Below are 25,352 nucleotides of genomic sequence, written 5' to 3' on the forward strand. Positions count from 1 at the left end.
GGGCGACCCAGAACCGACTGGCCGCGCACGGGACAGTGCAAGGGTGCCGGCTCCCCCAGAACGCCGGGGACGTACAGTGAAGGACAGCCCAGATGATAGATCCTATGGGGCCGGGGTCTGACATCTGGACGAAGTGGGAAAGCAGCATCCTGCCACTGGGGAGTCGGGAGGAGCCCAGTCCCATCCAGCTGTGCAAACAGGAGGAGGAGGAGGTCCCAAGCCTACCCGTGGGAGAGGGGCGAAAGGGGTGGTCAGGCCGCCACCGCGCCGGCGCCCGCGGTGCGGGTTGCGCCAGCCTCCTCGGAGCCCGACGCAGAAACTTGTTGCAACAAACAGGCGACCGCGGGTGCCCCTAGCAGCCAGCGGCGGAGTGGGTGGGCGGTCGAAAGGGAGGGGAAGGCTGGCGGACGCCGCAGCGAACTGGTGGGCAGACCCGGAGTCGCCGCGTAAGCGGGGCCGGCTCAGTGCGGTGCGGCAGGCGCGGCTGTGCGGCAGCGGAAGTCCTTTGTTGCAGCACAGTCCTTGGCAGAGCCAGAGCCTCTCCGCGCAGCCCAGCCCGAGCGCCGCGCGCCGTCGCCACTGCAGCTCGCGGCCCCTTCGCCTCCGCCTGCCTTTCCCGTGGCTGATTTGCCTTAAACTCCCTAAAATCTCCGCAGCCCCGGTTCCTGCTGCGGCCGGTGAGTATCTGCCAGTTGTGGGGCTATTTGCGCAACTTTGGCCCGGGCCAGAGGGCGGCGGGCCGCGGGCTTGACGGAGTGCGGGGCCAGAGCGGCGCCGACCTGTGCGGGGAGCCGGAGTGCGGCGGACGCGCTGCGAGGACCGGCGACGGGCGGCTGCCGGGCCGCCTGGTTGATCCCGCCGCCCGCTGGCGCGCCTGGCCGGGGACGTGCGGCCTCCATGGGTCTGAGACGGAGACCCCACGACAACTAGTTCCCAAATTAGTTACCTTCTTTTCCCTTTCTTTCTCTGCCTTTATTTTTCTGAGGGGGGAGGGGAGGGTAGGTGTAGACGGGAGGCGGGAGGACCCAGTTGATTGACGTGCCCAGCCCGCTTCTCTCAACTTACAACCGCGGCTCCTCGGCGGGTGGGAGGGGAAGTGTCCCGGAGCCCGAGGCCGCAGACTTGGGCGCGCTCCGAGGGAGGAGGCGTCAGAGCCGTGCAAATTCTTGCCACGCTCTTTCCCACTCCCTCTTGCCGGCACACACGCTTTTTTGTTCAGTAAAAAGTGATAGGTCTCGGGTTTGGGAATTTTCAGTGGAAAGATCTTCAGTTTCCTGGGAAGAAAGTGCTTTCGCTTCCAAGTGGTGGGCGCTTATTAGAAGTTCTGTGAGTGTTCGGTAAATATGTTGGACGTAGATCGAGCGTCGCTACCACTAAAATATGTAGGCTTGGGTCTGAGCTCAGCACTTTGCCAGGCTCCCTTGCTACCTAAGCAATGCGTCTACGGTATCTGAAAGGTTGACATGGCGTTTTCCAAATTGGGAGCGTCAAGGAGATGTTGATGAAAGTCCTTGATGTTGTCTGGGGACAGTAAGGCATTTGTCTGCGTGTAATAATATTCCTAAATCGAGCTTTAACGTGGTAGTCACGCGCAGATTCTCCGTTGGCCTAAGTGTATTTCCATGCAGTATGTATCACGGCAGGAACAGTTTTCTCTTTGACAGTGGAGCCCAAGAAGTGGTCCCAGGCCCTCTGACTTAGAATCAGCCTCTCTGGACCAGATTTGGTTAAGGTTGCAGTTCTCATAACTCCAAAGCACTCACCACCTTCTCCTTTGAAACGGAGAAATTAGATTCTATTAAATTTTGTCATTTCAAATGGATGGGATGAAGAGAATTGGGGTACAAAAAGATGAAGTTTGAAGCTGGCCATCAGAACCTTGAAACTTTTCCTTCTGAATCACTTGCTGGATATGTAATAAAGTCTCAGTAAATAACTGAATGGCTTTCAAAGCTAGATGAGGGTTTCCTCATCTTAAACAGAGAGAACTGAAACATAGTTGAGGTGAAATGCTTTTCCAAAGACTAATAAAAACATTCTAGAAATACAGCCTTCAGTTAACGTCTTGTATTCATTTTAAAAACAAACTTCTTCATTATGACCACATTTTCATGGTTTAGAATAACTCAGGTTGAACGGTCTTATCTGAAGCTTTTCTACTCTCCCTACCCCAGTATGGCCTAATTTAGGAGAAAGGGGGAGCCCTGAGGTATCATTGTAGAGAAAGAGAAACCATATTTAACCAGGACCTTAGCAGGGCAGAGCACAGTCCCAGCTACTTGCTCTTGACCTTGTGTTTCGCTTTAACATTGCAGAATTTTTGTGCTGTTTCCTCATTCTCTTTTGCCAGGCTCTAGGGAAGGTAGCTTTTTAAGGGTGTCTCTGTGGTCCTTGCAGCACCGTTTCCCATCCTAAAGTGCAAGAGAAAAGAATTGTCTGCTTTCACAAGACCTCTCCTCCTCCATCCAGGGCAAGTGCTTAGCCTTAGCTATTAAGCTTCTGGCCCAAAGGGGAGGAAACCATTTGGGATAAAAATGCAGAAATTTTCCCATAGATTTTTATTTTTAAGCTACAATTTGTTGTCCTCCCCCGAAAATCGAGGTATATTTGAAAAACATCTGCTTGAGAGGTCAGTTTGGTCTCTATGTAAGACCTTTTCTCCTGATACTTTGTTCTTGTGCTGATATCTCTTACCATAAAATATTGAAATTATTTTATTTATTCTTACACTCTAATGGGAACCAAACTAAAAATGATTCATATTTATTTTTTCTCAAAATGGAGATTTTTTTTTATGAAATCGGTGCTCTTTGTAAAAATTCAAACTGTACTGAAGTACATAAAATACAAAAATGAAAGACATTCTTGACTCCCACTCCCAAGAGGTAATCACTGTTAATAGTCAATTCCTTGTTGAGAAGGAAAGAAGATAACACTTGATCATAATGTGCTGCTGTGTGTGCCTCACCCTGCTAGGGATGGCCCTGATGATTCATGGGCTTATGTTCTCTGTTCCCTACTCAGGTTGATGAGAATTGGCCAGGTAAAGGAAAAAGGAATGTTTTGCACTGGACTGATTTAAAATTCTATGATTAAGTAACAGACATGAGAGTTTAAATATAGCAGGGCTGCTATTTTAAGTTTGTCCTTATGAAGTGCTTACCATAGCTTGGTGGGCTAGTTCTCACACTTTTAATGTTGGTGTCAAGCCTCTGATAGGTTGATTTATACTGGCCAAACTCATTAAAACAAAACCCTCATGTTTGTTAAGAGTTTCATAATTTATAGTTGGGAAGGAATGGGTATACTTGCCATTAAGACCACTGCCAGGATATCCCAGTGCTGATATGGGATGATGGAGTTCCCCCTTGATCAGTATCCAGAGGCACATGCCAAACATCAAGGAAAAGAAATTAGGGGAAAGAAGAGGATTAATGACTGTGCAATTTTCAGATGTGGCCTGGAAGGAGATGGTACATATTTAGGATAGATTTCTAAGTGTACTTATATGATGGTATGTATTGTCATTTGTATAGTAACTATAAGAAGTCTTAGTCAAAGTACAGAATCACTTCTTCCTTAGCCTGGTATATTCAAGAAGAGTGAGCTGTGAAGTAGTTGATGTTCTAAAGACAAATTCCCAAAACAGTATGTAGAAGTTAAATCAACATTGCTTATTTGAGATTGTTGGCGACTTGGGTGTTGTTTACACTACTCTGCTTTGAGTTTAAAATCAATTTTGGTACTTACATGCATAGGAATTTATTTCTGTGTCTCAATTCAGATCTGTTTATCTCTATGCCTGTACCATGTTGGCTTGATTATAGTGGCCTTATTTAAATTCTGATATCTGGGGGTTCATGTGCTCCCTTTTCATACTTTTGTTATTCTTGGCATATATTCTTCCACTTACTCTTTTTTTTAAAAAACATCCTTATTGAGATATAATTCATATACCATATAATTCACCCCACCAGTAGGGGCTGGATGGAAGAATAGAACTCCCACCTCTTGGCCACTTTCTCCCAGAATTTAGAGTCAGCTGCTGGTAGCCGGGCAAAGGATAAGAAATGCTGCCATTCCTGCACCTCTAGGGAAGAAAGTCCTATGACTGAGAGCTCAGGGGATAGGGAGCTCTGGGTTCTTGGCTGCAGCAGCCTGAGCAGAGATTGGGTTTGCTGACCTTGGAGAGGAAAGGGAGGGAGCATTCTTGGTTCAGATATCACAAAATCTCTTAGTTCTCACCAAATTTGAGTAGATTTTCTTGAGTAGATTTTCTTTACTTGCTATATGCCCTTAGGCCTGTTTCCAGAGACTTAAAATATTTAAACAATTTTCATCAGTTTTTCTGGGGAGCAGACCCTTGATACTTCACACCCTGTCATGCCAGAAGTTGATTTTCCTTTTATTCTTAAAGATAATTTTATCCAATTAAAGTAAAAAGCCTGTTAGGATTTTAATTTGAATTAAATTGTGTATTAATTTGGAGAGAAGTCGTATTTTTGTGATGTTAAGTCTTTGCACCTTAAAACATCATTTATCTTTCCATTTTCCTAAATCCTTAATTATATCCCTCAATGAGACTTTATGCATGTAGGTCCTGAGGCATTCATTAAACTTAGTCATTAGTAGTTAAAAATTTTGTCACTGATGTGAATGGAATATTTTTCTCCATATTCTTTTCTGGAGATTTATTGCTAGTTATAAATAAAAGTTACCGACTTTAAAAAATGATTTTCAAAATAATATTGGGAAACTAAAGAAAGAATTTAATTGCCAATCATATTTTCTGTTTGTTGTCTGCATGTGAGATGCATATAATCCTTTTTAGAGATAACTGAAGAGCTCCATCCTCACTTTAAATCTTTAGTATTAGGGGAGGGCTTGCTCTGATGGGCAGTGGGAGTCAGCAGATGGAAGAGGAGATGGGGAGGGGCAGGGCATTCTGCCTGCAATATGAGGTTTTATGCGAATGGGGTGACTCTGGGAGGCTTGGTGTCCAAAGGGACACTTCAGTTAATAGTCATTGCCAGAAAGAGTATGGTCTGGTTTATAGAAACTGAAAGTCAGGGCTCTGAATCAAGAGTCAGAGTTTGAGTCCTGTCTTATGAGATGAACCCTTGAGTATCAACCACTGAACCTGTTTCCTCATTCACAAAATGAGAATAATAAAAACACCTACCTAAGGGTTGTTGGGAGAATCAGTTGTATAATGTATGGAAAATCACTTTGTAAAATTTTGACTTCTATATAAAAATTGCCATAATTGAAATAACACAAAAAATTGATAAGCAAAATAAAACTTGCTTACTTCAACACTTACTCATTCAAAAACTGATCAAATATCAACTAAATGTCAGGCAACTTTTAGAGGCTCAGGGGATACAGTAATGACTAAGACAATGCCCTGATCTCAGGGAGTTTACAGCAAAGCAGGGGAACCACATAATTATAATCCCTGCTGTGAGTATGGTGATGGATAGAGCATCCCAGCTTGGATGATACACTATTTGTCACCCTGTAGTTGTAGGTATAGGCTGTTTTGGAAGCACAGAAGAGGGGCATCTGCCTTACCCTGGAATCAGAAAACTTCTTGAAGAGAGTGATCTGGACATTGAAGAGGTTCTAAGCAAGGGAATATCATGTATGAAAGCATGAAAGCTTTTGCTTTGGGATTAGGAGGAATCTTAAATAGATTTAATGCTTAAAAATGGAGTTCAGTTTCTTACTATGAACATACTTTTTATGATACTTTTTTATTGATTTTATTGACTTTTTTTTTGGCAGGGGGGGCTGTGAGGGGAGGTAATTGTTTGTTTGTTTGTTTGTTTGTTTGTTTATTTATTTATTTATTTATTTATTTATTTATTTATTTATTTATTTTCAGTGGCTGTCCTGGGGATTGAACCCAGGACCTCGGGCATGCTAAGCTCACACTCTACCTCTGAGCTTTACTCTCCCCCCTGGTTTTACTGACTTAATTAGGTAAGAGTGTGAAGTTTTCAGGATTTTGGTTAGAATTAAAAATTTAACACTTGGAGCTACAAAATCGGAAAAAAATACATTTAAAAAATATGTGTGGATCTGCTGAAAGAAGAAAGCTGGGTAGTCCCTCCCATAGCCATAGAGGTGCCTCACTTAGCAACATTTACTGAGTACCTGCTGTGTTGCAGGGAATCAAACAGGCCAGAGTCCTTGCTTTAAAGTTGCTCATAGTCTAGTTCAGAGACCGACACATAGATAATTGTGGTAGCTGATTGTTATTTAGCACCTGCTCCGTGACAAACACTCCTTTACAGTAACTCTAAATGCCGGAAAGATATACCATCCCCATCCTTAGATGAGAGAACTGAGGCACAGATTGGTTAAACAACCTGCTCAAGTTCACACACCTAGTAAGTTAACATCTACTTTATGTTGCTGTTCTGATGATTGAAAATAGCATAATAGGTGCAAAATAAGGAGATGATACACAGAGTAATATCAAAACCTAAAACAGTGGGAGAGGGAGGTCTTACAGAAGGCTTTCTGGAGGAAGTGATAAACTGATTCTTAAAAGATATGTGGGAGGTTCAGACAGAAGAACCAATAAGCATGAGTAAAAATGGAGATAAAAAATACATGAAGTATATGGAGTGGGGGTGACAAGATATTTTATGCTGCTTGAACACGGAGCCTGAAGCAGGACGTAGCCAAACAGGAGACTAAATGGGTGGGCACGGAGGGCTTTTGTATACCTTGCTAAGGAGTTTGTATGTTAGCCTGAGGGTATGTGAAAGGACCCATAGAAGGGTTTAAGCAGGATTATGGGGTCTGATTTTTATTCCTTATGAATCGTCTGAGGGTAAAAGATGGATTTGAGGGACCAGTTAAGGAGCCTATTGTAATAATTCAGGAGTAATGAGTCCCTGCCTCAGAAGGACAGGGAAGGTAAGGATGGACAGATTTGAGAAATACTTAGTGAGAAAATTGGCAAGATTGAATAGTTAATTAGGAGGAAGAAGTCCCATGTGATTCCCAAGTAGCCTGGGTGATTGGTGCATGGTGGAGACGGGGACCCCGAGCAGTTTTTGGTGGGTCCCAGAGTCACAGAGTGAGTACTCTGGAATAGATAGAAGTTCCACAAAATGAACCCTAAGAATATGTATGCCACGTGCAAAAAGGGACTTCCTAGTGAAGCTGCTTTTTGCTGAGAGAGGCCTGCTGTTCACCCAGTGCCCTCTGGTGGTCAGAAGATGCCATATTGCTTTAGGATGAACAGATCAAACTGTAGACTGCCTGAATTAAATGCGTTTCCTCTTCCACGCCTGGAGGGAAAGAGAAGTATTTCAGAAGCCAGTATGTTCCCTTTGCTTTCTTTGTGGCTAAATTCATTTCCTAGACCTAGCACTTAACTAAGGTAACAAACTCATTTATTCAGAAATTGGTTGACAGCCTCAGCTATCCAGTGCCCTGGCTTGAAGCCAAAGACTAAGGCAATTTGTTGCCCATCAGCAATAAAAATAGATTAAACGGAGTGCAGGCATTAAAATCCTTATCTTACTCATAGAACACTTCCCTAGGTCCTCACAGAAAATGAAATTATTTATGTAGATTCAGTTTCAGTGAGTTTTTATCTAATTTCATCACCCATAACACATTGAAATGGTGGGCAGCAGGAGATCAGCACACCTTTCAGAAGTGACAGCTGTTGGCTTGACAAGTAAGGAGACGGAAAAATACTAACCAACCAACAAACTACAGTCTCCCAAAGCACAACAGTTTCAGGCCATTTTGTGTAGGTGCAAACAACCCTAGCAAATTTGAACAGCTCCTGTTTTTCAGGAGAATATAATTGATGCAGAGGAGAAAGCAGCCAGCCAGGTGTTGCTGTCCCTGGGGGCTGCTCTTAGAATAGCAGGAATATCTCTAGGCCAGGATTGAGGAGACCAAGATCCTGTCCCGTCAGCCACTAAAACTAGACGTGACTTTGAGTATATAGCTTAACCTCTCAGGGCCTCAGTTTGTTTTCTCATCTATAAAGCAGTGGGTTGAACTTGATTATTTCATAAAATTCTATGAACTTTATTCACAATGATGACATTAATATTTAAGAAAAATCATATTATGCGCAGATTGAAAAGACAAACATTTGTCATCTCTAATTTATAGAAGAATTCTGTGAGGAGTATGATTATCTCTACTTTGTAGATGAGAAAAGTAGGGTTAGAGAGGTTAAGAAAATTCATAGCTAAATAAATGGTAGGACTGGTATTCAAATTTATCAGTGTATGCTTCCTGGGCTCTTATTTAATACTTTCATTTAACAAGCATGAATTAAGTGCCAACTATGTGGGAAGTGTGCTAGGCACAGGGAACACAAAGGCTGGTAAGCCTCGTGCTGTCCCAGGGAGTTGGGTGTAGTAGGCATTGCTGCACAGTACCGCTGTTAGTGCTAAAAATGCAGGTACTACTGCAGCAGTGTTGGGACAAATGAACACACAGCTACTTTAGGGCTTTTAAATATTTTAGGGTGTGAGCATGGAATGGAGCCACCATTTATAGCTTTGTTTCTATGGGAATACGTGTTTCAAGTTACAAATAAAAAACTTAAAAATAAAGTTTTAGAACATAACCCAATTATAATTTCAGAACTTCCTGTACTAAGTACTGAATTTGTAGTCTAATAACCAGCCAGAGTGCTTGTTCTAAAAAGTGAGTAAAATTTTCTAAACTTGATCATGTCTGTCCAATTTCAGTGCCTTGAAGTAAAGACCTTTTACCTTTGGGAGCCTTATACAACCAGTTCTGCCTGGAAATCTCAAGGAGAAAACCTAGAAAATTTTATTAAGCTTAAATTTAGAGATTGGGATACTGTATACGCTGGAAAATGGTATTCTAGGAAAGAATTTTGCCAAGGTGACCTTATTTTTATAGGTGGCAAAGTCGTTCAGGCTATGATCTCAGGCTCAAGAGTCGTATTGTGTTCTAATCTCACCAAGTCCTCTGTGGCCTTAGGAAGGTTATGTAACATCATGTTTCGTTCTCTCATCTGGAAATGGGTCTTAAAACAGTATATACTTTATGGGGTTTGTTATGGGTATTAAATGATAAAATGATATACATATTTACATGCATATATATATACATGTGTGTACATATATACGTATATATTACTGATGTGCCAGGCTCTAGTTTTAAGCCACACACACCTCTGCTTAGACTAAACTCTGGCACTTCGATAGGAAGGCCATAAAACAAAGTTCCCTTCCCTCTCATTACATTTCCAAGCTTTTGTGTTGCTGTGTACCTCTCTCCAGTTATTTACGCACACACCAATACGGGTATCTGAAATGCCTTTCCCCTTGCTTTCTGTTTTTCTCGATTCTACTCATTCATCAAGACTTCACTCAAATCCTTCCTAAAGCCTACTGTTCTAGTCCAATTCATGCTTTTCTTTTTCTAAACTTACTGAACTTTATTCAATATAATTTAGTACTTAATTTTTGTCAAATTGTTTCTTGGTTTAAAATGTAATCCCTCATATGTAATTGGCTCTACTGTATACCACCCTTCTCCATCCTCTACCTCAATGCTTTATGCCGTGTTAGGAACATTATAGGTGTTTAGTACACTCTGATACTCTGATTTATAAACATGAGAAAATCCTTTCACTATATTTCAGGCTTCTTAAGAAGTTAGTCTATAGCCCTCAAATTAAATCCATATACTTACATTCAGTCATATAAGAAATAGGTATGAGGAAATGAATATATATACTTAAATTTCCTTTGATACCCAGAGGTAAGTGTTTGCAGTTCAGAGACTGAGGTGCTGAATTGCATGCGATGCTAGGCTCTGCTGCAGACTCACTGAGGTCTTCAGGGGCTGTCCTAGGTAATGCAAGTCTATGACGCAATTAGAGGGTGATGGGTTGCCTTAAAGAAGTCACTCCGGAATTCCTTTACTTTTTCATTCACTTTATATGTTTATTTATAGACCTTTAATTTATCATTTGACTAAGGCTAGGGCAAAGGAAACTTCCAGCAAAACTTTTTTCCAATTTAAGAGATTTAGCAATGAAGGAAAAGTATTTCTAAAATCTCACCATGTCAGTGAAAAATTTACTGAAACAACTTACAGAGTATAACATAGGGAACACATCTACTGAATAAGACTAGCTACACACATGCAGATACAACCATGTTACAGATGGTGTTCAGATGGTGTAATTAATTGTGCTAGAGCCTTAATAAACCCTATATTAAGGATACATGCCCCGTCCTTGTTCTTTGCAGAAGGGCACACTGCATAGTACCAAGAAGTGTGTAGTAACCACTGTTCAGTGCTTAGTACCCATCTGGATGGTCAGGAGTCCCAGTACCTACTTCAACACAGTTAACTGTATCTTTGATAACATTGTTTAACAGCACTACATCTTTGTCTTTCTTCTATGAAATAAGAAGGTTGGACTAGATTAGATCTCTAAGCTCTAAAAGCCTACAAATATCGAAATTCCTTAATATTCTTAATGGGCTTGGTAGCTGTTTTTGAATTTGAGATGAGCTGGTTAAGCTTTTTCAAAGTGTTAAAAATCCAGTGTAAATCTTTCTGTATCCCCTAACTCTTTGTTCCTCTGGAGAACTGCTTCCACACTAGGTGTCCTTCTAGCCTTCGGGGAACCCTTGACTTTGATCACATTTGAAGTTTCTACTCTCGACCCCAGCCCTGAGTTTTAGCTGTACAAACTTGTTCTACCAGTGATGCAGCTAGTAACACAACCAAAAGCAATCACAGAAGTAGTTGGAAAAGCAAAAACAGTTGAAAGATAAACAATTTTAAATAAAAGAATTGGGATAGGAAGGGATAAACTGGGAGCTTGAGATTTGCAGATACTGACTGGTATATATAAAATAGATAAGTTTATACTGTATAGTACAGGGAAATATATTCAATATCTTGTAGTAGCTCACAGTGGAAAAGAATATGAAAATGAATATATGTATATTCATGTATGACTGAAGAATTGTGCTGTATACCAGAAATTGACACAACGTTGTAAACTGACTATAACTCAATTAAAAAAAAAGTTACTCTCCCTAAAATCATCTTTACTCAGAACATGCATATTTGTATAATAACATTAATGAAACTGCAGTTTTAGGTCAGTCTAGGAGCTAAAGTGTTAGCACTGATTTTAGACAAAAAGATATTGTTCAGCTGGAGCTGTATGAGGGAAAGAAACATACACACAGATATGGAGGTGGTGGGATTCATACTCAAGTCTGTCTGACCCAGAGCCCTGTTTTCTCCACCCAGCACAGTGCCTTTGTGCACAAAGTAGGCACTTTGCAGAGTATATATTGAATGAAGTCACTAATCTGGAACAGGTCAAAATTCCCTGCAACTATGTATCCTTCAGATTACAGAGTACCTATGCTATTGTTGATTCTCAGTATTTTATTCAGTGCCTGGTACACCACAATACTCAACAAATGTTTGTTGAATTAACGTGTGTTAAGATGCTGTTGATGCTCTTATTTGTAGTGTTTTGTTTATGTTAACACAATGTATGTTCACTAATTTAATTGAATGATGACTGTCATTGATTTTCTGTGTAGCTGGATTAATTTTGGTTGCTGACCATAAAACTGCTTTTCCTTTAGATTAGAAGGGTCCTTGGAACTTTTAGGTTCTTTATGTAATCATTTCAAGCATGGGATATTTACAGCTTCAAAGTTTTAAGAGATAAACAGATGAAAAGCTGGCTTTCATCCTGCTGGACTCTTATTTGGAAGGAAACTTTAAGATTATCTGGTCAAACTTACCTCTTACGCTTAAGTGAGTGTCACCACTGCCACAACTACCACCACTGTTACTTCCATTAATTATCACAAGTCAAGCACTAGACATTTTACACATTGCTCCTACGAATCCTAATGTTTGATACATTATTTGAGATATTATTATCCCACTTTGACCATTCAGGAAACTTGGGGTCAGTGAGAACAAACAAGTTATCCAGGGTGGCAAACCTAGATTGGAATTCGGGCCTTCTGATCCAAAGCCCTTGGAAGCCCTTGGAAGCCTGTGCTCTTTGGACAGTACTGTCATCAACATCTCTGAACTCCACAGGGCACTCATCTTTTGGACGAGTTTGTTTCATTTTTGAACAACTCTTATTACTAGAAAAAATTTGCAATAATACCTATCCCTACACTCTTTATTCATTAAAGTTCTCTATGAATTCTGCAGAATACCTATAGACTGAGAAATCTCAAAGTACATAAATGGGGCTTGAGGTCTATATTTTTGTGGGGTTTTTTTCTTTTTTTCCTTTTTTACCCTTTGAATAAGGTTTAGTTGTTATTTGGATTTGTTTTATGTAATTGTAATTGTTATATAATTTCATAGCCTGTGTTTATTTAGTTGACTTTCCATCCTGAAATCTTTTCTCATTTTCTTCTATGGTCTTCATTCATAAATAATAATTTTCATAAAGGCCACATGACAGTGAATTTTAGGGAGGGGATTTACCTTGGTTTATTCATGACTCCCTTATTACCAGGCACTTCAGGTTATAAGTAACACATTGATAAATATCTGTCCATACATTGCTTTTTGTATTTAGGTACATACTGAACATGACTTCTTAATTTTAGTACAGATATTGGAGTTACACAAGGTTGAAATACTGTGCCTATTTGAAATACTTGATCTAGCTTACAGAGAAGGCCTTCTGGTTGCAATTTTAAGAAGGCAGGAGATCTCATTATAAGCCACCTTCATTTCACCAGGTGCACATCCTGACTATGTAGCTCTGTGTCTTCAGGCAGGAAGGAGGCAGAGTGATCTTTAGGTAGTGGGGAATAGGGGTATGAGATCACATGTGATCTGTGACAAACAGATAAAAAGCAAGTGGAAGTAACTAAATTTAGGTAATCTCTTAATTACTACTGCAGGAATTGAAGGGTTTGGGGACTGAAGAATGAACATTTTATTTCCCTGAACAGCTTGTTAAATGTTGTTTTTATGCTCAGTCATATTGCGTAGGAACTTGTTTTTAAGTAGAAGATAGAGTCTGAAGTTTTATGTATACAGATTAAAAACTGAGGCTAAAATTGAATCTTATTTTAGCTTTATAATATAATAGGGTTTATAATCCTTTTAAAATGTTTGTCTTCTTTTTCTTCATTTGATGTCAACTCCCTACTTCAAAAATATTTATAGTGCCTACCATATGTTGATAAATGAAGAAAACTAGTTGCAGAAAGGTATATACAGTATGATACCATTTAGGTAAAACAACAACAACAACAACAACAAAAACAAAACTGTGTGCCTGGCACATAGTAGGTACTCAGTAGCTGTTGACTCTGTGTGTATACATGTAAACAGATCCGAAGACATATAATTGGAGAGGTTACCTCTGGGAAGAGGTTTGTGATATAAAGTGTGTTTTTATTCTGTGTACTTTTATGTTTCAGTTTTTTGCAATGAGCATGTGTTACTTTTGTATACTTTTTTTTTATAATGATTAAAAAATGAAGAAAAATCTACAATCTAAGGATAGGTAACTCCTTCCCAAGTAGATCCACTGCTTCTTTATACCCTGATGTGCTTGCCAACCCCTATCAGACAAATACTCTGACTCTACAGAATTACTGCTTCTCTAATAAGAAAAGAGACGAGCATTGATCAAATCTGTTTGTTTGGTGCCATTTCCATGTAATCTAATAAGCTTTTGTAAACAGAATTTTTCTAAGAAAAAATTTCAAACATACAAGCATAGAATTATATCTACCTCCCAGCTTCAACAGTTACCAACACATGGCAGTCTTTTATCCTCTATAGCCCCCACACCCACCCCCTGGATTATTTTCAGGCATATCTTAGATACATCATTTTATCAATAAATGATCAGTATGTATATCTAAAACATAAGGATTCTTTTGACACAACCAAAATACCCACATCATAATTAAGGATGTGCAATAAATAATTCCTTTATGTCAATCACCTAAGAAGTTTTTAATACTCTGCAATCTAATTACTGTCAATTTAAATTGCTATTTTATTTACTTTCATTGTTTGTATCCTTCAAGTACTTTTAACTAGTGTCTTTTTTCCATTCAAATTCAGTATACCTTTTTCCCACTAGAGTTGTAATGAAACCAAAATGATAGTTTTTGCTTTTGACATCTTTGCTTATATTTCTTAAAATAAAAATCAGAAGCTTGAATAAATGGCTGGGTATCTTCACTTAACAAATTTTAAAAATGATTCCGGTATATATTATTGCATTGTGCTACATTAGAATGGAAAGCTATTCGTACCTTGATAGCAAAGTCACACAATTCACAAGTCATGGCCAAAATTATTCTTTTTTTCAAGTGTTTTTCTGATAGCTTGTCTGACTTTAATATTTTTGTTTCATATAGGTCCCTAATTAATAGAAGATGGCAAAGCCCAGCCACAGCAGCTACGTCCTTCAGCAGCTAAACAACCAAAGGGAATGGGGTTTTCTCTGTGACTGTTGTATTGCGATTGATGACATTTACTTTCAAGCACACAAAGCAGTTCTAGCTGCCTGTAGCTCCTATTTTAGAATGTTTTTCATGAACCATCAGCACAGTACTGCACAACTGAATCTCAGCAACATGAAAATTAGTGCCGAGTGCTTTGATCTCATTTTGCAGTTTATGTATTTAGGAAAAATTATGACAGCTCCTTCCAGTTTTGAGCAGTTTAAAGTGGCAATGAACTACCTACAGCTGTACAATGTTCCTGACTGCTTAGAAGACATACAGGATGCAGATTGTTCCAGTTCAAAATGTTCATCTTCTGCTTCTAGCAAACAGAACAGCAAAATGATATTTGGGGTAAGAATGTATGAAGACACCGTAGCTAGAAATGGCAGTGAAGCCAATAGGTGGTGTGCAGAGCCAAGTTCAACAGTAAATACACCCCATAATAGAGAGCCTGATGAAGAGTCTTTGCAATTAGGTACTTTTCCTGAACCACTGTTTGATGTATGTAAGAAGAGTTCTGTGTCCAAATTATCTACTCCAAAAGAACGTGTGTCACGACGCTTTGGACGGAGTTTTACCTGTGATAGTTGTGGATTTGGCTTTAGCTGTGAAAAATTATTAGATGAGCATGTGCTAACCTGTACTAACAGACATTCATACCAAAACACAAGATCCTATCACAGAATAGTGGATATTAGAGATGGGAAAGACAGTAATATCAAAGCTGAATTTGGTGAAAAGGATTCTTCTAAAACATTTTCTGCACAGACAGACAAATACAGAGGAGACACAAGCCAGGCTGCTGATGATTCAGCCTCAACTACTGGCAGCAGAAAAAGTAGCACAGTGGAGTCTGAACTAGCCAGCGAAGAAAAAAGCAGAGCTGCTGAGAGGAAAAGAATCATTATCAAGATGGAACCAGAAGATATTCCTACAGATGAACTGAAAGATTTTAACATTATTAAAGTTACCGATAAAGACTGTAACGAGTCCACTGACAATGACGAATTAGAAGACGAACCTGAAGAGCCATTTTATAGATACTACGTGGAAGAAGATGTCAGTGTTAAAAAAAGTGGGAGGAAAAGTCTGAAACCTCGGATGTCAATAAACGCTGATGAAAGAAGTGGTTTGGAAAATCTAAGGCCCCCAAACAACAGCAGTCCAGTACAAGAGGATACTGAAAACGCATCTTGTGAGCTCTGTGGGCTCACGATCACCGAGGAGGACCTGTCGTCTCACTACTTAGCCAAACACATCGAGAATATCTGCGCATGTGGTAAATGCGGACAAATACTTGTGAAGGGTAGACAGCTTCAGGAACATGCCCAGAGGTGTGGAGAACCCCAAGATCTGACGATGAACGGGTTAGGAAACACCGAGGAGAAAATGGACATGGAAGAGAATCCTGATGAGCAGTCTGAAATAAGGGATATGTTTGTTGAAATGTTGGATGATTTTCGGGACAATCATTTCCAGATAAACAGTATCCAAAAAAAGCAGTTATTTAAACATTCTGCCTGTCCTTTTCGATGTCCGAACTGTGGCCAGCGTTTTGAAACTGAAAATCTAGTAGTTGAACATATGTCTAGCTGCCTAGACCAAGACATGTTTAAGAGTGCCATCATGGAAGAGAACGAAAGAGATCACAGACGAAAGCATTTTTGTAATCTGTGTGGAAAAGGATTTTATCAGCGCTGTCACTTAAGAGAACACTATACTGTTCATACTAAGGAAAAACAGTTTGTTTGTCAGACATGTGGAAAGCAGTTTTTAAGAGAACGTCAGTTGCGCCTGCACAATGATATGCACAAAGGCATGGCCAGGTATGTCTGTTCCATTTGTGATCAAGGCAACTTCAGAAAACATGACCATGTACGGCATATGATTTCTCACTTATCTGCTGGTGAGACTATATGCCAGGTCTGCTTTCAGATATTCCCAAATAATGAACAGTTGGAACAGCACATGGATGTTCATCTGTATACATGTGGAATATGTGGAGCAAAATTTAATTTGAGGAAAGATATGAGATCACATTATAATGCCAAGCATTTGAAAAGAACATAAGTGATTTTCTACTGTATAATGTTTAGTTAGCAGACAAAACACCAAAGCAAAGGATATCAGCTATTTAGAAAATGATTTTATAAGTTGAATTGTTGGAAAAAAATTTCAGAGCCCTCTTAGGTTTAATATTTTTGTTTAGGATCTTAAGTAACTACATTTTAGGTGTTATTAAATGTTTATCATTTTTGTTATTTCTTAATAGAATTCTTTGTTTTTAGTTTGTTTTAGCTATGATTAAAATTACTTTTAAATGTAGACTACAAGTGGTTGTTACCCCTTCAATGACTATTAAAGTTTAGGTATTTTTATCAATAAGATGATGACTTCACTATTTTTATGTGTTTTTTTTTTAAGGTTACCATATGAAACTTTAAACCTGACATCATTGGCCATTCCTGTTTAAATTTTAAAAATTTTTTAAAGTAATTATTTGAAACTATCTCATTCACTTTAGCTTTTTTTTTTGTAACTTGAACAGTGATTTAGTCACTGTTTATTTCCCCTTCTTATCAATGAAAATTCATATTCTTAAATTGACAAGTTTATTAGGCAGGTTAGGTGCACTGAATCTAACCTCGAAGATTGACATGGGCTCTAACTTGGCCTAAAAAGATTGATGGACTTAAGGAAATTCCTATAAATGAATATTTCGTATAATTGATAAAATATTATCATTTAATATGCACATTTAAAACTTATATTAAGTGTAAAAACCCAGTGACTTTACCCCACTTGAGAAATTAGTGGGGACAAGTCATTTTGTTTTGTGATATTAAATTTAACTATGATAGTTAATTAAAAAGGCATATCTTGTATTCATTTAAAATAATTTAAAATATTTGATTTCTAAAGTGTGTTAGTTTATCAATTATTTTTGTTTATAAATAGACTTTAATAGTTCTTTAGGAATATGACATCTAAAGGAAAATGATTTTTCACCTTTAAAATGACATACTTTTGGAACTTACTTTGAGATTTGAGAAAGCTGCCATGTATATTGATAAATCTAATAAAATAAAGAAATCAATTACAAATCTGGTTTTTTATAAAAGTAGAGTGTGCAGAAAAATGTCTTGTGTTTTATACTATCTAAGATTTGGAGAAAATGTGTTATAGCAAACTGCAATTTATCACCATGCATTTTTTTTTTCTGTAAAAGACTATAAAATTTGAGAACTATAAAATAATCACAGAACATATAAATGAAACTAGTTTATCATTTTAAAAAGTAGTATTACTGTTAGTTGTTGCTGACACAGAGTCTACATGAATTACATGTGAATTAAAACACTGGCAAAACTGGCCCACCAATCAACACATCTATTGGATAGAATGCCTTTCAATGTGAATTACTTGTATTGTAATACCCGTCTCATAATGAAAGGGATTTTAAATAACTCTTATATTTAAAAGTATAATTTTGTGATTATGAACAGTAATTTAACAGTATTGTTCTTTTTGTTTACATCACATTTTTAAGATATGCAAGTCATATTTTTGTATACAATTTGCATAAAAGAACAAGTTGCCAAGAGAACTGAGAGACATAGTGACTAGCACAGAATTAGTTGAAAGAGAAGTATTATATTAGAGCACAGTGTGAGCTCATAGATTTGTGAGAATATGTTGAGGTGTTAAGTAAGAATTGAAATAGTTCCGGAGCCATGCAGAATTAGAACAAAATAATGGGAAGAACAGGTGGGGAAAACACATGAAAAGATGAATGAGAAATCAGGAATTAAAAAAAAAAACATAAAGCAGAAAAACCAAGAAAAGTGATTCATCTTAGTCTTGGATACAATACTTTATCAAGTAATTAAATCTGAAAAGCAATTTAAAATGAAATACAGTATATACATTACTGATAGGAATCTAACAAAAGTTCTGTAACAAACCCAGAGACCGTCAGAGTAGTGTAAAGAGAGAAGATTAACTCAAACCAAATTTCCAAGCTATTTATATAGTCTTAGTAGACATCATTTTCTTTGAGACCACTTTTTTCCATGACCCCCTCATTAAAATCTCTATGAAATGGCTTTCCCACCACTAAAGAACAGGTGTCTTTCTAAACACTACCACTCTGTAAAAAGGATTTCCTATTCCATAAGGAAAGGGGGTTTAGTTTAGACACATACTAACAGCCAACAATTAGCAAGCAAATATATAAATATTAAACATAATCTCTGATTTTCATAATAGATGTTTATAAGTTCACAAAGCCACACCTCACAATGTTGTTTTCTGCCAGTTGCATGATACACAGGACACACATTTTGTTTTGCAACTAGCTCCGGCTGCACAAGCTTCTGTGAGTATAATGTACAATTTTCCTTATTAAGGCAGAGTTCCTTTAAAGGCTACTTGCCTTTTAAAACTAGGGGGAATGAAAGGTATTCAGCACCTCTCTCCGGCCCAGTTTCCTCCCACTTCTTTCTCCTCTCTCCTGGGGTGGATGAAGCTACAGAGCTGTACCTACTTAGTATTGCCTCTTGCCATCCTGTGCTGTGAAGGCGGTGAAGCCAGGCTGTGGAAGCTGCCTCCTCCTCCTGCCTTTATAATTTACATGATTAGGCTCCAAATCTGAAAATTCAGGGAGAATCTATATATGTGAAATCTTGTTTCTCTTTCTGTCTCACAAACATAGTCTTGCTAAAAGGGCCTTTTGTTCTCCAGCAAGAAATCCTGAGGAATGGAGTCAGTGCTTAACAAGCTTGCCACCAATTACCATGCAACTCAGATGTTTATAATTCTTTAGTAAACAGGTCTAAGAATCTCAGGGATTAATAAAGCACAACCAAGGCAGCAGTGGATTAAGCCTCAGAAATTTATTTTAATCACCCCTGAATTTTTAAAGTAAAAATATTCAGAGAAATGACTCATGTGAGTAAAATCGTACATGGCTAAAGTTTAATGTATGAAGTTTGAGTATGAACAAAAATTAGAAAAGGAACATAAGGATTCCAGGAGCTAGTTATAAAAATTAAAGAATTAAAATAAGGAGAATTTGCATCAATTAAAGAAATATGACTGACTAAAAATCATATTTAAGTACTGTAGTTGAGAACAAAAGTATGAACATGACACAAAAGTTGAATTAAAAAATAAACATTTGAAATTTTCTAGGTGAGATGAGTAGAAATGGAAGTAAATTTGATAGGTTAAAATGATTTGATCAGATTAAACCAATTCACTCAGAGCTATACAGTACCTAGTGAAACAACTGTTAGGAACATGCCAAGGGTATGCATAAATACTTGAGATAATATACCAATGTTTATATTCTAAAAATGTGGGAAGAGAAGCTGGTGATGGTTGGCAACTTTCTCCCTGATTAAATAATATTTGTTCCTTTATCACTAACTAAGGAACTGATATATTTAATAGATCTCTGGAAAATTCCCCAAAGAACCGGTGTAACAGTTAAACCTAAAACTTGTCATTGTTATTAACAAAATGCTAAATTAGTACCAACCAGAAGAGAAAAACTTGAATGTATATGTATACATAGTTGAGAATAAAGCAACTTGGTACATTTCTTAATTCTAAATGGGTTTCATGAGTTACAATTTTTTTTTTTTTTTGCTATTAATCTACTTTGATCAGCTCTTCATCTTTCCTCACCACCTCCACCTCTTTTGTGACAAATGCTTCTCAGTGATACAAGCCTGTGCTCTGAAGGCACCTAGGATTCTAGGGTACTGAAAGGCTCTGTGGGAACATATCCTTGTGGAATGTCTCCCCTCTCCTGATACCTGAGGTGCAATAAACTGGGGGTGACAGGATGAATGCCAGAGAACTGAAGCAAATAGTGTTAGATTTGATGTTAAGAACTTGAAACTGTGGCCCAGATTTGGAAACCCATGATCCACCCATCCCAGGGGTCTCAGTAATCCCAGCATCCATTTAGTTAGCACTCCTTGTACTCTGCTAAATGCTTTACAGATGTAATTTTAATTAATCCTTATAGCCTTATGAGGTAAGTATTCTAATTTTCCAGATGTGGGACCAAGGTTCAGAGAGACTTAGTCTTTTTCCTAAGATCACACAGAAACTAAATAGTAGAGCTGGAATTTGAAACTAGACCTATCTGATTTCTACATTCCTGTACTTAACCACTAAGCTACATACTCTGCCTATCAAGAAGTACAAAGAAGGGCCTGCTCAGCTCAGTAACAAATGTGACAAAGCTCCTATGAGACTGTACTCCTCGTTCATCATCTATCACCTACTATGCCTCGTAAGGTACCTGGTTATAGTGGGTACCTAATGAACATACTGAATAATGTGCATATTTATCAGTCAGAAACAAAACTTTTTATTTGAATGGGTCGTTCAGAATGATGTTTTAGAAATAAATACTAAACACTTATGTTTTAATTTCCTTTTATTTAAACTTATAACATTTAGTGGTATATCAGCCATTTTTTTCAGGGCCATAGTAGGTGCTCAATTAAAAATAAATTTGAGTTCAACTTCTATACTTCTACCTCTGTGACTTTTTGCCCCTCTGTCTTCTCTATTCCTTACCTTTATGTTTTAATCTCTCCCATCAGTCACCATTTCTTTTTATTGGTTATGAGACTGATGAGTTGACTAACTCAAATCATTTGAAAATATCCTCCCCAAAAATCAGGACCCCAGAATAATCAGTTTCCTCTTTTTGCTTTAAAAGATGATGTGGATAAGAAAATTTTCATTTCTTTGATTAAGAAACAAAACAAAATCCCTAATTACCACATTGTGGTTGATTAAGGCTTATAAATCAATCTAAGTTGTCTAAAAACAAAAGTTTATTATTCAATTTACCAAAAATACCTATATATTTCTAGTGTAAACTTACAAAGACAGTCTTACTCGTAAAAGAAATGAAAGATAATTTCAAGAAACAACAGTTGTATATCCACCCTAACCTAGCAGCAAACTTTTAAGAAATGAATGGTGTAAGTGAAACAATGCTCCTCCCAATCTAATCTGATTATAATTTTATGCCTCTATTGCCTGATTTCTGAAACTTATACAATTGGTTTTACTATGTTAAGTCTCCTACTTTAAGGATCTCTCTACCATCTGCCAAATGTTACTTTTTAAAGAATAGGATAAGATGCTGAAGATTCCATGGATAATGTCTACATAGTCTCTTAAGTGGCCTACTTTCATTGCCTTTTATCAAACTCATGGACATATTCCTTGGTAACATACAGGTACAGTCTCATACTAAGACAGGTGAAATTTACCTATTTATAAATTTATATGCTGGCAAGAGGCAAAAGTGCAAGGATTTAGAATGTTTGGATCTCAGAGTATTGGGAAATATAAATATTAACTAAATGACAACAGCTTGTAAATTCATGCTAATTTTGAACCAACTTAATACCACTTGATGTTTATATGCACATGCTTAGTTGACTTTAGTATTAAAAAGTTAAAATTTCATTTAAGTTGCTCCCTTGTTATGTTTAGGAGAACCAAATCACAGAGATCCATTAGTAGTGACAGAATCATTCACAGTTTTTATCAAAATCCACCACAGATCACTACTGGACAGCAAGCCACTTATAATTTTTCTCATTATCTTACTCATTTGCTGACAAAAAAGATGGTGTGAAGATTATAATTCAGTACTTGGCTCCAAATTAGATGTATCAATGTACTAATCACCATTGTAATAAGTAAATCACAGGAAACTCTAGGGCCAAAGGACGACAAAAATGTAAAAGACATGATTTCATTTCAGAGTCAGGAATATTAATAATTTTATGTTAGAAAACTTGCTAACTCTATGTACTTACCTATTTGGGAAAGGAATAGTTAGGGAGACAGCCTATGAAGTCCCAGTTAAGCTTTATTTTTAAAGTTACTATTTGTTTTTATTCTACTTAAACCAAATGCTTTTCCAATCAGAATCAGCAGAGCTCATTTTTAGATGACAAATATAAACATCCAGATTATGAAAGTCATTGTTTCTTTCAAATACTTAAGTGTTCCCTGATGTGGAAAAAAAATAATTTAAGTGACAATCTCTTTTTGACAAAATTAGGACAAAGCATTCCTGCGAAAAATATAATTCTACCCAGAATCACTGAAGCAGGTTAGGGGAGTTATGAACTTAGGAATTTGAAGGAAAACTCCTTTGTGTGTGCATGCGTGTGTGTGTGTGTATGTCTCTGTGCGTGTGTGTTTATTTTCATTTGCAGAGTGTAAAGCACTTAATATTTAAAGAGAATAATGTTAACTTGATGGCTGAAGGCACTCAATAAAAAGGACATGAACTTTTAAATTTGTTAGATCTATGTTTCATTCAGAGATTTGCCATTAACAAATACATTGTAAAATTATTTTATTTGAAGGAAAACATTTCTTAACTGCTTCCTTTCTCCTTACCTTTCCCTACCTGGCTGCCCTCCTATCTTTTTATGTTATGTACTTATGAGCCATACCCATTCTAGCCTACCTAGCTCATGTAAGAAAAAAATTGTCCCCATAGCTGAAAAATTACATTGGTAATAAGAACACCTTATATTTGAAGGGTATGATGAATTTACATTGGGGAAGAAGTTAAATAAATCTAAGTTCTAGGAATTGTGCTTTTTGTTCCCATTCTTTGTTCTGTTAACAGTGTAGTGTACTGGCCTGGTGCCAAAAGTCATTAAATTCTGAACTAAGAATTATGTTGTATCTTGTAGAGCAGTCAACTTGTAATATTATTTTTCTTGAGTTTTGTCTTTTTCTGTGTGGCAGTGGTCAAATAGGGCCTTCTAAACCTCTGGAGAAGTGAGATCTGAATTTGGAGAGGACATGGGGAAGAATCAATCTTCAACAGATAATCTTTAAGTCCAGACCCAGGAATATCAGATCTGAAGTGACACCATCTTTTCTGTCTTCTGACAAACCTCATCAAACCCCAAAGTTCCAGTTGCAAGGATCCAAGAAAACTCAGTAAATATCACTTTGGAATCACTTTGTTGTGACAAAATTGATTCGTGGTGACTCTCCTATCTATTATTTGTGGAAAATCTGCTAAAGAAAAATAACTGGAATATTCATATGACATCAGTGGTTAAAGTTACACTAAAATGAAACTTTATATGCTAATTATCTTCAAGGGTCCCTCCTAAAATAAAAGGGCTTGCTAGGCTACTATAAATACATTATAAAGTGAGATAATCACGTATCTGTATAAACACATATAATTCTAAACTTAAAATACATTGAATTATAGTTTACATATCATGAAATGTAGTTAGACAATTTCAAAAATTATACCCCAAAATCTGCAGTTTAGAGTATAAATAAAAAGATGTTGGTACAGAGAAAAAATTTAAGACCAATATTTTAATAAGAAAAAATAATCTAGTTATTGCTTCCTGTAATGTAACATTTGCTTTTCCTCTTTTTTCACTGTGTATACAAACTTGATTATTAATATTAATGGGGCTCCCTTTTAAGTCTGTTACTTGAAGAAAAAATAGAAGTGGTACTACTTCAACAGTAGTATATTTTTACAAATCACAGACAACCAAGAAGAATGTATCTTAAGACACAGTATTTTCTTCTCAACTTAGTAATGTAACCTAATAAGGCAGAATAAGTTTCTGTTAAACATTTATTCTTGGTATTAATGTATAATACCATGCTTCTCAGCTTTCAAATGTCAAGAGAAATTCAACTAAGTATTGAATCAAACAATGGTTAACCTGTTTAAAAAAAACTTTCATGGGAAAATGAAATGTTAAGTGAGATTTTAACCTGGAGATAACAGATAGGTACATAGACAGATAGACAGACAGATAGATATACACACATTTATTAACCATATGAATCTTACATTATATCCTTATTGTGAATATATTTGTAGTTCTGGTTTTAGTTAACTGTGTACCCAATTCATCATCATCATCATCGTTTCTTCTGCAATATCAAGATGTTACATATTTTCAGAATTGTTTGTTTTTAAGTCGATTTCTTCAAATGTTTTAATAAGGAGTTGCACAAAGAGATCTAACTTAGAGAATACATAATAGCATATCATTTAACATCTCTATCTATAAAACAGAGTGATAACTTGAATATTCATTTTAATAACCCAATTAACAAAAAAATCACAGGGAGTTGATTAGAATGTGATAATGGGTACAGGGTTGAGAAGGGAGATGAGAAATCTATTAAAGACTTCAAATTCATGTGAATTCAACTGCTTTAAGAGAAATAAAGCAAAAATGCTTAGAGAAGTTTTAGAGTCTAAAACAAAAACTATAGCTAATCTCTTTTGGGAACATGAATAAGCATACAGAACTGCAGACTTCTAACAGACAAGAAACAGAAAAGATAAAAGAATACTATCAATAATTAAAGGTGCCAGATCAATATAGTAGAAACTCAGTAACAATGATTTTTGATTGACTGGTGGAATTAGATGTACGAAATAAATATGGCTTAAATTTTGACTGGACTAAACTACAAATGTAATGAATTACAATAATTATAAGTGATATAAATGCACTCTATAATGTGATTATTTTCTGTATAAGTATAAAATGGAGTTACTGTGTTACAAAGACAATTTTTGTTACATTTTTTAATCTACTGCTTATACATAATAAAATTTCCTCCTCTATGATCAGAAGTTAAACTGTCTGTATATTACTTTTATTTATACTGTACTTTTTCAACCTGGCTCTTTTAAAAAATTTTGTCTGAAAAGTTATCAATTTCTTTCATTCAATATCAAAATAATAAAGAATCTAATATAGCTAATCATGATATTTCTGAGCA

The 25,352-nt window shown here is 37.1% G+C and overlaps 1 protein-coding gene across 2 annotated transcripts; it reads left to right on the top strand.

Annotated features, from left to right (window-relative positions):
• The first annotated feature begins 143 nt into the window (after nt 1-143).
• On the top strand, nt 144-25,196 carry ZBTB1 (zinc finger and BTB domain containing 1). 2 transcript variants are annotated; one of them, XM_031453858.2, is made up of 3 exons: nt 144-677; nt 14,421-16,336; nt 23,319-25,196. In XM_031453858.2, exons 2-3 carry the CDS (start codon nt 14,439-14,441, stop codon nt 23,353-23,355), a joined length of 1,935 nt encoding a protein of 644 aa, XP_031309718.1. In that variant the 5' UTR covers nt 144-677; nt 14,421-14,438; the 3' UTR covers nt 23,356-25,196. The 2 variants fall into 2 exon arrangements, with proteins under 2 accessions (XP_031309718.1, XP_031309716.1); XM_031453856.2 differs by lacking the exon at nt 23,319-25,196 and having other exon boundaries at nt 14,421-20,127.
• The last annotated feature ends 156 nt before the right edge of the window (nt 25,197-25,352 follow it).

This window comes from Camelus dromedarius, chromosome 5, assembly GCF_036321535.1.
Source record: "Camelus dromedarius isolate mCamDro1 chromosome 5, mCamDro1.pat, whole genome shotgun sequence".
NCBI lineage: Eukaryota > Metazoa > Chordata > Mammalia > Artiodactyla > Camelidae > Camelus > Camelus dromedarius.